The sequence below is a fragment of the Chanodichthys erythropterus genome, chromosome 8 (genome assembly GCF_024489055.1).
Source record: "Chanodichthys erythropterus isolate Z2021 chromosome 8, ASM2448905v1, whole genome shotgun sequence".
Classification (NCBI taxonomy): Eukaryota; Metazoa; Chordata; class Actinopteri; order Cypriniformes; family Xenocyprididae; genus Chanodichthys; species Chanodichthys erythropterus.
This window is the reverse complement of record NC_090228.1, coordinates 45112317-45130829: the sequence shown is the minus strand read 5'-3', so window position 1 is coordinate 45130829 and position 18513 is coordinate 45112317. Positions and strand designations below refer to the sequence as shown.

Below are 18513 nucleotides of genomic sequence, written 5' to 3'. Positions count from 1 at the left end.
AAAGTTCTGTCCCGTATATTTTGAAGAACAACACGCTGATATTGCTGCTGAAGAACTGTGCAACACTATTACCTTCAATAAATTTTTCTCCCTACCAGAACTCTCGTCAAGCTTACTTATTTTATGTATTAGAGAAATCTAATACATTCGTCGAAGAAGAGTGTGTAAAGAGCTATTCAAAAATAAAACGAGTAAACTCAGAAGCATGCCTTCTCCATCGTTTTTGATTCCTGTTCTCTTGGTGTATCTTCTGAACTATGTTGCAATGGTGGATGCACTATTATTCTTCTCTGATCCTGCCCAGGGAATGTCCGTTTGATGACACAATGTCTGTTAAAAGTATAGAAACCGTGTACTGTGCATATGTCAAACTTGGTTATCCGTGCGCATCCGTGGTTTAGTATACTTTGAAAGATGTGCGGATGCATCCGGGCGTGGAAAGTGAAGTAGAGGTGCTGGTCATATAAATTACAATATCATCAAGAAGTTCATTTTTTTATTGTAAATTATTTTTAAAAATGAAACTTTCATATATTCTAGATTCCCAACATGTAAATCAAAAACATTTCAAAAGTTTTTTTATTTTGATTAGTGCATACAGCTCATGAAAGTCCAAAATCCAGTATCTCAAAATATTAGAATATTTCCTAAGATCAATCAAAAAATGGATTTGCAAAACAGAAAAGTTCAAGTTCTTTAAAGTATGTTCATTTGTGCACTCAATACTTGGTCGGCAGCACATATTAAATGACTTGCTCCTAGCACAAATTACAGCATCAGTGAAGTGTGGCATGGACGTGATCAGCCTGTGGCACTGCTGAGGCACTATTGAGCCTTCAGATCATCTGTATATTGTTGGATCGACTGTTTTTCATCTTTCTCTTGAAAATATCCCATAGATTCAGGTCAGGCATGTTGGCTGACCAATAAAACACAGTAATATCATGGTCAGCAAACCACTTGGAAGTGGTTTTTGCACTGTGGGCAGGTGCTAAAATCCTGCTGGAAAAGGAAATCAGCATCTCCATAAAGCTTGTCAGCAGATGGAAGCATAAAGTGCTCCAAAATCTCCTGGAAGATGGCTGCATTGACTTTGCACTTGATAAAACACAATAGACCAACACCAGCAGATGTCACGGCCCCCCCAAAATCATTACGGACTTCAGAAACTTCCCACTAGACTTCAAGCAGCTTGGATTCTATGCCTCTCCAGTCATCCTTCAGACTCTGGGACCATGATTTCAACATGAAATGCAAAATTTACTTTTTTCTGAAAAGAGGACTTTCGACCACTGTTCACTGTCCAGTTCTTTTTCCTCCTTAACCCAGGTAAGATGCTTCTGATGTTGTTTCTGTTTCAGAAGTGGCTTGGTAGTCCATTTCCTGAAGATGTCTGAGTGTGGTGACTCTTGATGCGCTGACTCCGGCTTCATTCTACTCATTGTGAAGCTCTCCTAAGTGTCTGAATCAGCTTTACTTGACAGTATTCTCAAGCTTGTGGTCATCCCTGTTGCTTATACCTTTGCCTACCCAATTTCTTCCTTCCAGTCAACTTTCATGTAATGAAACTCAATTGTAAATATTCTAATATTTTGAGATACTGGATTTTGGACTTTCATTAGCTGTACACTGTAATCAACAAAAAAAATGTTATACTTTACATGTAGGGAATCTAGAATATATGAAAGTTTCTTTTTTATATATATATATATATATATATATATATATATATATATATATATATATATATATATATATATATATATATATAATTTATAATAAAAAAAAAAGAACTTTTTCACGATATGACCAGCACCTGTATACCCGGGGCATAAGGCTTCTCTCTAATGTGAATTCTCATGTGCACGTGAAGGGTTCCTGATTGGTTGAAACTCTTTCCACATTGTTGGCAGGTGAAAGGCTTCTCTCCAGTGTGAATTCTCATGTGGCCTTTAAACTGACCTTTGTGACTGAAACTCTTTCCACACTGAGGGCATGTGTAGGGTTTCTCTCCTGTGTGAATTTTCATGTGGTCTTTAAGGTTTCCTTTTATACTGAAACTTTTTCCACACTGTTGGCAGGTGAAAGGCTTCTCTCCAGTGTGAATTCTTATGTGGACATTAAGTTGTCCTTTTCGCTTGAAACTTTTTCCACACTGAGGGCATGTGTAGGGTTTCTCTCCTGTGTGAATTTTCATGTGGTCTTTAAGGGTTCCTTTTAGTTTAAAACTTTTTCCACACTGAGGGCAGGTAAAAGGCTTCTCTTCAGTGTGAATTCTCATGTGGTCTGTAAGGTGTCCTTTTTGTTTGAAACTTTTTCCACACTGTTGGCAGCTGAAATGCTTCTCTCCAGAATGAACACTCATGTGGCAATTAAGACTTCTTTTTAGGTTAAAAACTTTCCCACACTTTTGGCAGGCATATGACTTCTCTCCAGTGTGAATTCCCATGTGCCTTTTCAAGTTTCCTTTTCGAGTGAAACTTATTCCACAAAGTTGGCAGGAATAACGGCTCTCTCCAGTGTGAACGTTCATGTGAACCTTAAGGGTTCCTTTTCGGTTGAAACTCTTTCCACACTGAGGGCAGGTAAAAGGCTTCTCTTCAGTGTGAATTTTCATGTGGTAATTAAGACTTCCTTTTCGGTTGAAACTTTTTCCACAATGTTGGCAGCTGAAATGCTTCTCTCCAGTATGAAAGTTCATGTGGCAATTAAGACTTCTTTTAAGTTTAAAAACTTTCCCACACTGTTGGCAGGTGTAAGACTTCTCTCTAGTGTGAATTCCCATGTGCCTTTTTAAGTTTCCTTTTCGAGTGAAACTTATTCTACACTGTTGGCAGGAATAACGTCTCTCTCCAGTGTGAATGTTCATGTGGACTTTAAGGGTTCCTTTTCGGTTGAAACTCTTTCCACACTGTTGGCAGGTATAAGGCTTCTCTCCGGTGTGAACTCCCATGTGGACTTTAAGGTGTTTATGCTGACTGAAACTCTTTCCACACTGTTTACAGATGAAATTACTTCTAGTCTCTCTTTTTTGTGAGGAAGTATTTTCAGTCTGTGAGCAATTAAAAGATTTTTCTTTAGATATGAAATCATGTTGTTTCTCATACAGATCTTTCTCTTTCATGTCATTCAGATCTTGACTCTCCTCTTTCAGCGGCATCAGGTCTAAGGCAAAAAAAAAGACAAATAAAAAAAGTTACATTAATGAGAGACAGATTGCAGGTTGTGTGAATTAGTCATACCATCTCTCTATTAACCCTGTAAAACCCAAATATAATAAAAAAATGATCTTTTTTAGGAGGCCTCTGATGTAGAAATTAAATAATTTGTCAATTTTTTTACTTTTAATAAGTTTTTAGGGAAATATTGTATTATTGCAACGTTGGGCCTAGTTGGGAGCAGAATTTCTGTATTTGTACTCACTTTGTCTGAACAGATACAGAGTATTTAAGCATTCATTTGCAGGGTTGATTGCTTACTTAGCCCCATAACAGTATATCATGAGTAATAATCAAACAACAATAATATTTTTTATGAATAAGCATTTATTAATAATAATAATAATAATAATAAAAAAAAAAAATCACTGTGTTTTGCAGTGATAGTCCCTAAGACAGTTCTTTTAATCTGAGAAGCACAGGCGAACAATGCACTTGCTACAGTGTGTTTATGTATCCATTATTGCAGTGTCTGCAGCATCCTCTCTTTGTCTTTACTGGGAAATTTGCAATCATGTCTTTGTGTACATCCAGTGGGGGGTGGTCCGATGACATCTTGGCATTCGGAAATGGAAAAAGTAAAAAAATAAGTTAATAATACATATGGGTATTATATTGTATTAGATAAACTGAAGGAATAGACTGGGTAGTCCATGTATCAAGGGTAGAGAAGTATTATCCATCGAAGTGTTATAATTTCAATGAAAATGCTAATAAAAATTCCACTACTACATCCAAACAATACTGTCTGGCTGGCCTATTATCTCTCTACTTATCATACTAAAAGATGTGTTCAAGACCATTCACACCTGTTCCTGAAGAATGCAAAAGGCAACCCCCAAAATCATTCAAAGCTCCTAATGCTATAAACTGCTACTAAAGCAACACTCATAAAAAAAATAAAATAAAAAAAAAACTCAGGATCTTTTAGAAGTAAAAAAAAAAAAAACTACAAAGATACAGAGAGTTTCAGCTACTGCTCTAGATGACAGAGTTTCACATAATGCAATTTATTCCTGTGTTTAATTATGGTCTAAACTAAACTGAGTACAAATTTAACAGAAAAGCACACTTAGAACTTGTTAAAATGAATTATCTAATCCATCCATCCATCACACACAAACAAGCTGCTGCTTGGAGACACGCGTCTGATGCCTGTCAAGGGCAAACTCACAACTATGACAAGAAAAAACAAAATGCGTGAGGATTCAGTCTGTTTTAGGGTCTCGTCTTCCTGTTTTTGGTTCGTTTACATGTCTTTGGTCCGTGTTGCGTTCATATATCATTCGAACCGCACCAGAGTTCGTTTGGAAGCGGACCGAGACCCATCTTTTCAGCGGTCTTGGACCGCTTGTTTGGTGCGCACCAGGGTTCGGATGGCAGTGTTCACATATGTTCAAATGAACCGCACTAACCAAACAATCGCACTAGGGTTCGTTTTAATCAAACCAAGCATGACAAATGTGAACGCACCCTAAATCAAATTTGATTAATGTTTTCCAAAATAACTAAATATCTATGTGTTCTAGATTTTGTAATAAACACAAGAAAATATGTAAGGAATTTTACTTACTTGAATCTTGATAAATACCGTTATGTAAAAAAAGGAGATGAGCTCAACGCGAAGTTTGCAGGTAGAGTAACTTCATGGCCAGATGACCGGACATATAAACACTTCTTATATCCAATAGCATTGTGAGGACAAACAATAGAACCCATTGATTATGTAAATGTGGTCTTGAGAAAAAAATAACATTCGCAAGCCTTTTTTTAAATTGTTGAAAGTGATGTAATTCTGCAACAGTGGGCTTTACAGGGTTAATTGTGAAGCTGTGGGTTGCAAGTAGTTACTTCAAAAGTAGAAAAATATACTAAAGATAAAGATACTTTACTGATAAATCATAGGCCAGTAGCTCAATATAATGATACACATGCATTGGTCTAAAATTGCTTGAATGTCCAAATTGGCAAGCCTTAAAACACATACAGTTGAAAAAGTTTAGTGAAGACGCAAGTTAAATTTATCCCACCTTGAGGCTCGCCTCTCACACACTGTGTGTGTTGTCTGAGTGTTTGCCTCCTTCACTCAAAAAAATGATTCTAGCTGCTTGTTCAGTTTATTTAAATAAAATGAGCTGAACCAACACAAATCTTTAGTTTTTTACTTAATTGGCATTCGCACTCAATTGTATTATGTTAAATGAAATTAAATTTGCAAAATGTTAGGTCAACCTAAACCATTTGTGTTGGGACTACATGAATCATTTATGTTGCATTGATTGAACCTAGTTCCCAGCATGCTTTGCATAGGGAAAGATTGGGACAGTAAATGTTGAACTTAAGTGCTGTTTAATGTGTTTTTTAGTAAAGGGAAATACCTTTTAAAGTTTGAAGTTCAGTTATATTTGACATTTAAAAGAGTTTATGTTATGTCGATTTTTTGAGGTTACCATTATGCTGAAGTGTAGACCTTGTGGTTAGGCTCTAGGTGGCTATGTAAAACAAATTTATATTGTTTTCAACGAGCATTAACTGTGCTCAAGCCAGTAATGAGAAGTTCTTTATCTGATCATTACTTGCATGCTATAAATGTTACTTAGCATATGAATAAGTGTTATTTTAGTTTAGTTTTTATAGAAATTTAAATAAATTACTTGGAGGGCCAGCACAAATTTTACACAGTCTACATATGGTCATCAGCTTTTCCCCTCTCAATGGTAATGAAACATGTATGTCTGTGTACAACAGCTACTCAAAACCTAAGCACAAGCGCACATCTTCACCATGATGGTAACAAAAAAAAAAAAAAAGCACTGGTTGGATCAACAAGAATGAATTATGTTCAGGAAACATACACAGAATACGTCAAATGAAACTGGTGTGATCTCATTCAATTAGGATGAATTTCACTCATTAGTACAATTAACCTAGCTTAAGTTCAAATAAATCAGTTCAACTGTGTGGAAATAGGTGTCATAATTGAATTAAGTTAGACCAACAAGTTATTTTTTTGAGTGTTGTTGCTTCCATGCTGCTGACTGGACGGAGCGGAGTCATGCGACTACACACGCGGTAGTACACGTGCTTGGCTCTCAAATGGGACTTTCTGATCACCTCTTCATTGATATAAACTGTGTAATGCCTCTTCTCTACCTTAGGGTGAAAACCACCATAACCTATCGTTACCTCAATTCTATCAATCCATTAACATTTTCTGAATCTGTACAAACACACCTGTCCAATAATACTGTACAGACTAGTGCCCCTGAAATCTTTGCCAAATATAATGCCTCCATTTACAATGACCTTGACATACACGCTTCTCTTAAATGTAGACTTGTACCCTCGACACATACATCTCCCTGGTTTACTCCTGCATTTCGCAAACTGAAAACTACTGGTTGCCGCCTTGAACACCTTTACAGGAAAACCAGTTTGAATATGCATCTTATTGCCTTCAAGGAACACATACAGTCAAACAAATCTGCTCTAAACATTAGGGCTGTGTATCACCAACAATGTCACGATACGATACGCATCACGATACTAAAGCCACGATACGATACGTATCACGATATGGTTAAATTTAGAATTTACATTTCTTTTGAGCAGAGTTTAGTAACAGTAATATGTGTTTATTGTTTTTGTCATTAAACAAAACAATGATTTAAATTAAATATAAAAAATGTCACAAAAAGCTTCTTTTAAAAGCTTGCTTTTAAAGTCACTCCCTCAGTAACCTAATTGACAATTATAGTGACACTGAAGAATATCAACAAAGCTCAATGACTAATTTCACTTGCAACAGTAAGTTGACTTGTAAGAAAACTAAGTTAGTTAATTATATCGGCTATAATATTATAATAATGTCTATACTGCCTGTTTTTTTTGTTGTTTTTTTTCATCTGTAAAAATGATTTTTTTGGATATCAACTAAAAATATGTTCTAGAACAACATACGTTTTTATTAACGTGGTCTACAAAATATGCGCTACATGAGTTTACAATACACACTTAACAATAAGGTTCATTTATTAAACATCAGATAATTTATTAACATGAACCAACCATGAGCAATACATTTGTTACTGTATTAGCTATACACATACTAATTAAATGCGCAGGTCTCCTCTCGTGCGTCCTCCCCACTGGACGAGGCCAATATCACTTTCGTTTCGCTTTCAGATATCTCTATTATATATGCCATCACTGCTTTTATCTTTCTAGATGTAATTACCGAAATCAAAACAGTCCATAAACTATATCGTCACGAAAACGTCAGTCAAGCCAGCTCGCGCCCATAGCTCGCGCCTCAACCAGAGAGATCGGCCTTCAAATTTCTCGGTTTCTGAATGGACGGTTTGGCTTGATTGACAAACGTTAACGTTCGGCCATGATTTATATACCATCGACCTGTCCTAAAACGTTAGCACGCTTTGATCGATGATTTGGAGATCACGTGTTTCTCCGTTTGAGAGCGTCACGTGACGTCACATGTTTGGCTAGATTTAAAAGCAAGACGGACACGATACGGCAGCTGCTGTATCGATACGCGCATCGTCAGGAGTTCATGACGATGTATCGTTGTATCGATATTCTGAGCACAGCCCTACTAAACATTGCATGCTCCCGCTATTACTCTACCCTCATTACTAATGCATCCTCTCGTTCCAAAACACTGTTTTCTGTGGTCAATAAACTCACCAACACTCCTGCACCTGTCATGAGTAACTCAGCGGACCTCTGTGAGTCATTCTTACACTTATTTCAAAATAAAATAAATCACATATATGATCTCTTTTCACCTACTAACTCCTCTCACCCCTTGCATGACTTCCCCTCTGATTTTGTACCTGGTACTCTTACTGACTTTAATCCTCCAAACCCTGCTTAGATCTCTGAGCTAATCAAGAAATCAAATGCATCTTTCTGTCATCTTGATCCTGCTCCTACTGCTTTACTTAAAAACTGTGCACCTGTCATTTCACTGCCTATTTCACTTCTCATTTCTCAACTACTCAGTAGAGCTGTTGTTCCTCTGGAATTAAAAACTGCAGCTGTCACACCCGTCTTAAAAAAACCTGGTCTTGATCCTTCTGACATGGTCAATTACAGACCAATCTCGAACCTTCCATTTCTTTCAAAGCTGCTTGAAAAAGTTGTTGCTGCTCAACTTCAATGGTATTTGTCATCTCACAACCTCTATGACTGTTTCCAATCCGGCTTTCGCACTCACCACAGCATTGCGACAGCACTTCTCAAGGTTGTCAATGACCTCCTTATGGCCACTGACACCATTATCATTTTAACTCTGTTAGATCTTTCCTCTGCTTTTGACACAATCTCTCATAGTATTCTCATTTCACAACTCTCTGCTCTTGGTATTTCTGGTACTGCTCTATCCTGGTTCATTTCTTACCTGTCTGAACGTCAGCATTACATCTCTATTCACCAATCCAAGTCCACTACAAGGTTCTGTTTTTGGGCCTTTACTGTTCATTATCTACATGGTCCCATTAGGTAACATTATCAGTCATCATGATTTCAACTTCCACTGCTATGCAGACGACACCCAACTCTATATTAGTTTTCAACACAATTCTCCTTCTCTTGTCAACTCCATATCTGCTTGTTTTCATGATATTAATACTTAGATGACCAGTAACTTTCTCAAACTCAACACAGATAAAACAGATCTACTAATTGTTGGTTCACCGAAATCTGTATCTTGTTTCGGTCTTGACAATGTTAACATCGCAGAAGTCTTGGTTCGACCTTCCACCTCCGTTAAAATCCTGGGTATAATCTTCAACTCATCACTCTCCATCCTTCCACACATCTCTTCACTCACTAAGACTGCCTTTTTTCACCTCCGTAATATTGCACGTTTACATCCCTTCTTACACACCAATGATGCTGAGACACTGGTTCACGCCTTCATTACTTCCAGAATCGACTATTTTAATTCTCTTTTCTATGGTTTACCAAACACAACAATTAATAAGCTCCAATACATTAAAAACTCTGCAGCTAGGGTTCTCACTTACTCAAAGAAATCTTCTCACATTTCTCCCATTCTACACAGACTCCATTGACTACCTGTTAGATTCTGAAATCAATACAAAATACTCCTCATAACATTCAAAGCACTTCATGGTCTTGCCCCCCAGTATATTTCTGATCTCATTCAAACCTACTCTCCTATGCGCACATTAAGATCTTCTGATACTGGTCTGTTGTTGATCCCACATCACAAACTCATCATTTGGTGGTCAGGCATTTTACATCTCAGCCCCCTCACTCTGAAACTCCATTCCCAAGCACATTTGAGATCTCTCATCATTACATGATTTCAAAACCCACCTTAAAACTGATCTTTTTGTTTCTTGCTTTTCTGACCTCTGATTGTAAGATGTTATGTGTTATGCCTTTTATGTTTTTGTATTGTTTACCTGTCTGTTGTCATTTGTATTATAATATTGTACAGCGACCTTGATTTTGTAGAAAGGCAATATATAAAATAAACTTATTATTATTAATATTATTAGTATGTTTTAAGGGGAAAGTATTAACAAGATTAAATAACCAACAAGGGAAATTATGTTGGTTAGAGGTTCTGAATTTGATTAAATCATCCAGCCCTAATACCCCTCACTCAACAAGCAAACTATGAGTTACAGTTCTTTAACTCCGTAATCCCCAAACTGCAACCCCAAACAGAGTACTGGTTACCATAGCAGCAAAAACACATCAGCAAGATGAGACCGAAGGAATCTGTGACCAAAAGGAATTTTAGAGAGTTGCACTCTCACTTCACTTTCAAACAGACAAATACAGTTGAGAAATTGATTAACAAATCTAAGTGTCCCATCTAGATTTTCCTTTTTTATTGTTTTTGCCTATGAATTAATTCACACTCTTTTGAAATAATGTTTTAGAATTGCTTACTGTAGTTAAAGATCACACGTATAACATGTTTATGTTTCATGTTGATCTGCAATTTTAAAACACACAACTGCAAATCCTCTTATGAGACAAACACCATCATTAAGTTTGCAGACAACAATTGTTGTACGCAGAATAACCAAAAACAACAAATCAGCCAACAGAGCAGAGGTCAAGATCTAAAAGAGTTGGAGCTGAAATAACAACTTAATCCTCTATGCAACAAAGATGATGGAGAAGATCCTGGACTTCAGAGGGCTGAAACCCTCTGCCCAATGCCCCATAGACATCAATGGTGAGAGAGTGAAGGTGGTGCAGAGTTTCAAATACCTGGGAGTTCATATTACCCAGGATGTGACGTGGACTGCCAACACCTCAAAGATGGTTAAAAAAGGTCATCTATAACTACCTCTTGAGGTTATTGAAGAAAGCTCCACTTGCACAACAAATGCTGGTGAACTTCTACAGGTCAGTTATTGAATCTGTCATCACCTACTGTATTGCAGCGTGATACTGTACTCTAGAAAACAGGAAGTCTCTTCAGCGTATTATAAAAATGGCAAAGAGTGGAGCCTCCTCAAGCAGTGTTACCTCTTCAATAAGTGGCATGTGGAAAGACATACTCCTCCATTACCCAAGGCCACACCAACAAGATGTAAGAGCCAAACAAAAATAAAGAAGACTAGCTAGACTGCAGAGGGAAAATAAAATACTGAAAGAACACATCAAAATTGAAGAAATCAGAAGAAAAATGCAATCGTCAATACAGACCAAGTGTTGTCATCATCTCCAGGAGTGATCCTGTATAGAGACATGAGTTGTTTCTGTACATATCCCAAAGTATGCTCTTGGCATAAACCAAAAAAAAAAAAAAAAAAATTTGGAAATGCTCCACAGATTGGAGACAGTGCTACTACTCAGCACCAACCTAAATGGAATGACTCCTTTGATGAAGATGATGAGATCACTGAAGGGAAATTTGTGATTGCTCAATATTATTATTTTTTTTTGTTTGTTTCATTGGAATGGGATGAAACTTGGTTTTGTCACATTAGCTATGTGAACACAAAAAAAATCACGGACATTTTTCGGATATGTTAAAGGGTCGTAAAACACTTGGCTCCTTCATGGTCAAAAATTACCGCCATAGAAAATTAATGGGAGATGGCAGATGACTAAATTTATTTTTCCCCCACGCGAAGCCTTCAAATCCCCTCATCTTAAAATCCCTCCCCTGTTTAGCAAGACTGTCCAAATTAGTCCAATTTAGAGATGACTTGATGAGTAGCCTATCAATGTTGCTAATTGCCGATACCTAATTTTACCAAGAGAAAAGTCACAGAAAACAGCTGTGGTTGAATATTATGTCAGAATTAAATAAACGAGAAAGCAGGGATTCTTTAATTGCTCCTAGGTCCCTCAGATTTGCCAATGAAGCTCTCTTGCATGTCCCACGGTCATGTCTAAAATCGAAATGTGGAAGAGCTTTTGCAGTTGCTGCTCCACAGCTATGGAATGAGCTGCCACCTGACATTAAGAGTGCTTCCTCCATCTTTGTTTTTAAATCTAGACTGAAGACCCATCTTTATTCCTTAGCCTTTCCTGATGATTAAATTATGGATTAGTAATTGTTTTCTTTGTTAATTTTATTTCTTTTTATATTTTATTGTATTTTATGATCGTTTTTGTATAGCACTTTGGTCAGTGTAAGCTGAATTTAAATGTTCTCTATAAATAAAATTTACTTACCAAATTTACTAATGAATTCATCTTATAATGGTTGGAGGATGGCGCTAAACGCACATGATCATTGTCTTAAAAGTGCTTGGACACCAGAATTAAAGATACTAAAATTAATACAATACATAAAAAAAGCATACAATAATGTACACTTATCAATGCGTTTATTATTTATGCAAGTTTTTTTATTATTTTTATGTATGGTTAGATTTGATTTTCTGTAGTTAACCATGTTCATTAAACTATTTATTGCAATAATATAAGCTACAATCAATAAGCCAAAACAAAGCTGACACTGAGGTATGTATAATTACAAAATCACTATGACTGTTATCTATTTCTAAAGTAAGCTACATAAATGTATGTGACTAAGTTTCTGTGACAGCTCTCTCACGCGATTCGTCAGTGTCCGAATTCCTCGCTTTATTTCGTTCACTCCTTGCTTAGTGCACTTAATCATAGACATTGTGCACTTAACTGCCATGCATTATGTAGGCTATGTTATGTGTAACAAAATGTCCACCTGTGTGTTCAGGTTTGACTGTAGTAAAATTGACACTGACAATTAACATTTCAAACAAAAAACCTTGACAAATAGTAGTCTTTGAGAATGCCAAAGTATAAATCCAAATCCACAACTCAATAAAAACAAGTTTTTGTCTAAAAACACTAAATCGTTTAAAAGCCACTTTATATAGAACTATATAGGAATCGAGTAGTTACAACATGGCATTACAAAAGTTCTTTTTTTTACTCCCACCAGATGGCACTAATCTATCTTCAGTTACACTGGGAGTTACATTTTAAAGCTTTGGTCATTTTTGACCACGAGGATGTCAAGTGTGACTCCTAACGAAGAGGACCAGCGGTTTAAAGGTTTAGTTCAGCCAAAAATGAAAATTATGTCATTAATGACTCACCCTCATGTCGTTCCAAACCCATAAGACCTCCGTTCATCTTCGAAACACAGTTTAAGATATTTTAGATTTATTCCGAGAGCTTTGAAAATGTTTGTACGGTAGACTGTCCATGTCCAGAAAGATAATAAAAACATTATCAAAGTAGTCCATGTGACATCAGTGGGTTAGTTGGAAGTTTTTGAAGCATCGAAAATACATTTTGGTCCAAAAATAACAAAAACTACGACTTTATTCAGCATTGTATTCTCTTCCGGGTCTGTTGTTCATCCGGGTTCACGACTTCGCAGTGACGCTGCTGACGTGTTATCTGGTGCGCCAGAGCTTCGTTTACAGTCTGAGGGAGACACATGCTGTATTCAAGCTATTCTACATTGTTTGTATTTTGGTATTGCTATATTTTTTAAAATGGTGCGTAAGTGTGCATGTCGCGGATGTCCTAATCGCCAAAAACAACGACGTAAAAGTGCATTACCAACGCCGACAGATGAAAGGATTCAATGGAATCAATTCAATGGAAAGAGAAGAGAATACAATGCTGAATAAAGTCGAAGTTTTTGTTATTTTCGGACCAAAATGTATTTTAAATGCTTCAAAAACTTCTAACCCACTGATGTCACATGGACTCCTTTGATGATGTTTTTATCAACTTTCTGGACATGGACAGTCTACAGCACAAACACTTAATATCTTAAAAAAATATCTTAAACTGTGTTCCGAAGATGAACGGAGGTCTTATGGGTTTGGAACGACATGAGGGTGAGTCATTAATGACTTATTAATTAATTAATTTTTGGGTGAACTAACCCTTTAAACACAGATAGGCAGAAGACATTCTCACCAGCTCCGGGGACTTCAAAAAAGTCACCCCTAAATCACCACATGTTGGGTTAATGGCCATGTACCCACAGACACTGTCCAAAACCCCAATACACATCACAAACACACACACACACACACACACACACACACACAGACACACACACACACACACACACACACACACACACACGTATGGAGACTGTATTTACATTTAGCCTCAAAATATGATTATGCCAAAGTGCACCCATTGTTGTATTCAAGTGTGCATGCATGTATCCATATTATATAAGCTTAGTTATGACTTTAGTTGTGTGAGTTGTACCCCCAAACCTTTATATGTGAGTGTAAGACTGTATCTCTGTCTTTATGTCTTTTTCACACTGTCATGTTTGGTCTTAAATTAACCCTCTCAGGATGCTTTAAATAACTATGTATGTTCTGTTACGATACCATGCATCAGTCTATTTTTATGATCTTTTGGAGTGAAAGTTACCAATTCTGAAACCATCATAAATTATGCAAATTCAGCTGCAAGACAAGACAAAGAGAACTTTTCCCTCCTCAAAATCCACACTTGGACATGACTGTTCAATAGGGCTGGGTAAAAAAATATCGATCTCCTGGACGTCTCGGTGACTGCGCTCCAATCACTCTCCTCTTCGGGATGACCACCTTTGGCGAAACAAAGTTTCAAGTCCTCAGTTCAAAACTTCCCGCAGAGACGGAAGAAGCCAACAAACTGCAGCCACGGACGCGCTGAATCTTCACACATATCTTTTTGAAACTCAGTACGCAAACTCACGCAGATTCTGCTTCTCTCTCTCTTAGATGCGATAAATTACATGACCTAACCAAGTGAGACTGATTCTTTGCTGGCTTTTAAGGGACTGTCTGTGAGTTTTGCCATTTGTCTTCTCTCTTTTCCTGTCTTTACTTTTACTTCTGTATGTTTATTCTTTGTGTATATTTAGCCGTATAGCCTATGTATTCGTAGTTTCATATATTAAATCCATTATATTCATGCTCGATTGTTTCTGTTACTTCTACGAAAATCAAGTTACTTCTACGTTTCGATTTTGCAAACTGCTTTACACGTTAATGCTAGAATAGGAAATTATTTCTCATGGCCAGAGGAATAATCTCCTTTTATAATAGTCGATAAAGAAAACTGATATATTTCACCCATAATTTAAACTAATTAATTAATTCATTAGATGGTGGTTCACGGGGACTTTAAACTTGCCAATCACGATCTACTTAAAATGGGAGAACATTTTAGGCTATTAATTCATTCTTGAAAAACAAATGAAAAAATAGGCTAAAAGTTAGCCACAAATTAACTGCAGTGGAATTTAAATACAGGGACAAACTATCCCAATAAAACGCCCTCATGTTTCAACTAAAGCGAATGATTAATGTGTGAGTTTATGACGGAGTTCAGCTTTAAGAGAGTGAAACCAACCTGTTAGTGTCTCGGTTTCTTCTTGTTTCAGACTGAATGTTTCTTCAATCTTTATGTCTGCACTCTCCTCTTTAATAAACTCCATTTTTATAATAGTGTCACCTGGATCTCAGTCACTTCACCAGGAGTTTTTCTGAAAGAAAAAAAAAACAGAAAGAAAAATAAATCCACACTAAATCTCTGGGTGTGTCTCAATTATATCTAGTTCAGTAGTTCAGCAAACTGGAAAGAGAGTCAGAGTTAATGGACTTAAATTACCTGATTAGACTAAAACACTCAAAACTAAAAATTATAAATTCATAAAAGAACAAAAATTATACAAACTCTATATTTAGTCATATTTTGTATTATTACATTTTCTATAGACAACATGTATTACATTACACAGATAAACATCAGCAGTTAATTAGTTATATTATTCATTTCACGTGTTTGTTTGTTTACATTTGTTTCAATTGACTCGGACTTTTGAGCGAAATGAGACGAACCTTTTCTATTACTCCACATTTTCTGTTACTGTGAATACACTTTACTAACAAAAACAACGTTTAATCTTGTTATTATATACACACAATCACAGTTGTCTATAAAGTGTCTCAATGTAAAAACTGTAAATTAAAACAAACACAAACCTTTCTTCAGTCGAATCACATCAGATGCAGCAGGAGCACGGCGCAGTTTTTTGACGACACACCCCCACACCAAAATAAAAGTCCTGTCTGCACGTTAAAACCAATGGTTAAAACTAATGGAAATCTTCATACAGAAAAACATTCATATTGTTGATTTGTGGGATGAATCAGAGATTTTCCATACCGTTTTTCAAGAGCTTCTGGCTTATATCTAAATGTATGCAAGTGTGAACTGCTCTCAGTTCAATAATCTACAAAGCACTGATATTCTCAGTCAAGAATAAAGTTAAAATTCTTGGTCTTCATATTACAAAGGATTGTAAAGAACTTTTGAATATGTTAAACTTAAAATTGTACAGTTTTAGATCAAAATTAATTTGCAGAGAGATCTAACTAATAGAAATATCCATTTATTCAATCTCAATTTCTTCACAGATTTCTTCACATATAAGGGCAATTAAATAAAATCAAATTTATTTGGTATTTAATATAATTAATTTAGTCTGTCTGAATGGAGTACTTAAATTAAAATGGCTGAAATGTAATTATAATATAAACAAGTTCCCTATTAAGCTCTAAGATTTCCATTGATTAAAGGCAGGGTAGGTAAAAAATGTATAAAAAAACTTTTTTTCAAAATTTGTTTAAACTTTATTTATATATCAATACATAATTAAAATGTAAGTACTCTGAAAAAGAAAGTATAAAAATCGAGTGTCTGTAGACCTCTCACGACTGTTTTAAAGACAGCTCATTATTTCCATTCACTCCACCCCCTCCCTTCTGGGCTCCTTCCAAAGCCACGCCCCCAAAACGCATGAACGCGCGACTCCGACCACTGAGCTGGAAGACGCATTATTTACCTGAGACGAGCGGAGAGGAAGGAGCACAGTGCATGTAGTGACATCTTGTCAGAATCACATGTAATAAAAATAACTTTATAATTATGAAGATAAACAAACAAGATGTATTTTAGTACTCACTATCAAGCTAGCATATTGATATTGGTAAAGTTTAAAATATATATTTTTTGATTCGCTAACGAGCTAGTTATCTATAAGGCAAAGCTAAAAACAGGTTGCATGATACACGTTTTTCCATTACCATCATTTACACTGTGATGAAGATGAATTTCGTCTAAGATTCATAACATATACGTTGTTCTACAGATAAACAGAGTAACATACACTCAAATATCAACTCACAACTGCATTGCAGACAAAATAATAACACACACATACAACAAAGTGTGTACGACACACACAGATACAAGATAAAGACATCAGTAAACATAGGTAGAGAATATAAAAACAAAACAAAGGCGAAAAAAACGTGCAGGTAAACTTACAGGTGAACATGGTAAAAGAGTTAGACAGAGGGTAAATATAGTTCTAAGAAAAGTTCCTAGATGCGGAGTAACGTTAGGCCTACTATCTGTTAAACATGTATTTAGTTATCTAAAGCAAAATTATGCACAATTCAACACTATAGCTATCATCTTGAGCTAGGCCTATAGATTATTTATCGTCTCTACTACGGCTCGCTAAGTAATGTTATGTTAGCTATATTACGCAGCTACGTGTGCTAATGACACATGCTTCATGAACAAATAAACAAAAAAATATGTATGATCAAAATACAAAAAGAAAGATTTACCTGTCCAGCAGAAATAAAGCCATCAAGGAGTCACTTTTCAGCCCCTTGAGTTCCCTCAGTTGAGAGGGAGTAAAATCTTTGCGTGGCAGGGGGAGCTGCCGCGGTTATGCGCGCCTGCCTCGGGACCTGCCACTGTTATATGATGCATATATGATAAATGCCGATTGATGCATGCGTGCAAACTGTGCACAATCCTGCTCTCAGTTCTCGCCATCGCTGGAAAGCCACGCCGATATTAACTCGTTTTATTTCTTTGTTTATCCAAAGGCTTTTTGTTCATTGCCTTTTCTTGTACTGTTACTGTCTTCCTTTTTTTGCCTGGTTTGCCTTCACTAACTGCATAGGCCGGTACTGTGAATTTTGCTTGCTGTTTCTCTGCCATTGTTTTGGTATTCCTAGGATCGCGTGCCTCTTGAATTCCCCAAATCAAACGTGCGCGCGCAAGTGGGCAGGTCATGTGTGTCAAAAGGGTGGTTGCCATGGTTGCGAGAGAGTGACAGTCGCCTAAGCCAATCCTACGTTTCGTCCCGGATGGAAATAATGAGCTGTGTTAAATACAGATTAAACGGTCTAGAGTCACTCGATTTTTATACTCTTTTTATCAGAGTTCTTACATTTTAATTATGCATGGATATATATAGAAAGTTTAAACAAATTTGGAACAAAATTTTTTGCCTACCCTGCCTTTAAGGTCGGACATTGATTTACCAATGTAATTATTTCTCCCCACAATAACAGGTACATATTGAAAAGTAACAAAGGACTGAATAGAAATGAACATATGGTCTGTCTTTGATCTTATTAAAGGGATAGTTCAACCAAAAATTAAAATTTGATGTTTATCTGCTTACCCCCAGTGCATCCAAGATGTAGGTGACTTTTTTTCTTCAGTCGAATGCAAATTATGATTTTTAACTGCAACCGCTGCCGTCTGTGAGTCAAATAATAGCAGTAGATGGGAACTTGAACAATAAGAGTCGAAAAAACTTCCATAGACAAATCCAAATTAAACCCTGCGGCTCGTGACGACACATTGATGTCTTAAGACACGAAACGATCAGTTTGTGCGAGAAACCGAACATTATTTATATATTTTTTACCTCTAATACACCACTATGTCC

The 18513-nt window shown here is 36.4% G+C and overlaps 1 protein-coding gene across 1 annotated transcript in view; it reads right to left on the bottom strand.

Moving 5' to 3' along the window:
* Positions 1 to 1798: 1798 nt before the first annotated feature.
* Positions 1799 to 18513, bottom strand: part of LOC137025316 (zinc finger protein 420-like) — a 43231-nt gene continuing 26516 nt past the window's right edge. The window contains exons 5-6 of the mRNA XM_067393316.1: positions 2829 to 2995; positions 1799 to 2669 (exon numbers count right to left, since the gene is read on the bottom strand). Of these exons, the coding sequence (XP_067249417.1) occupies positions 1799 to 2669; positions 2829 to 2995 (1038 nt within the window). The remainder of the gene's footprint in view (positions 2670 to 2828; positions 2996 to 18513) is intronic.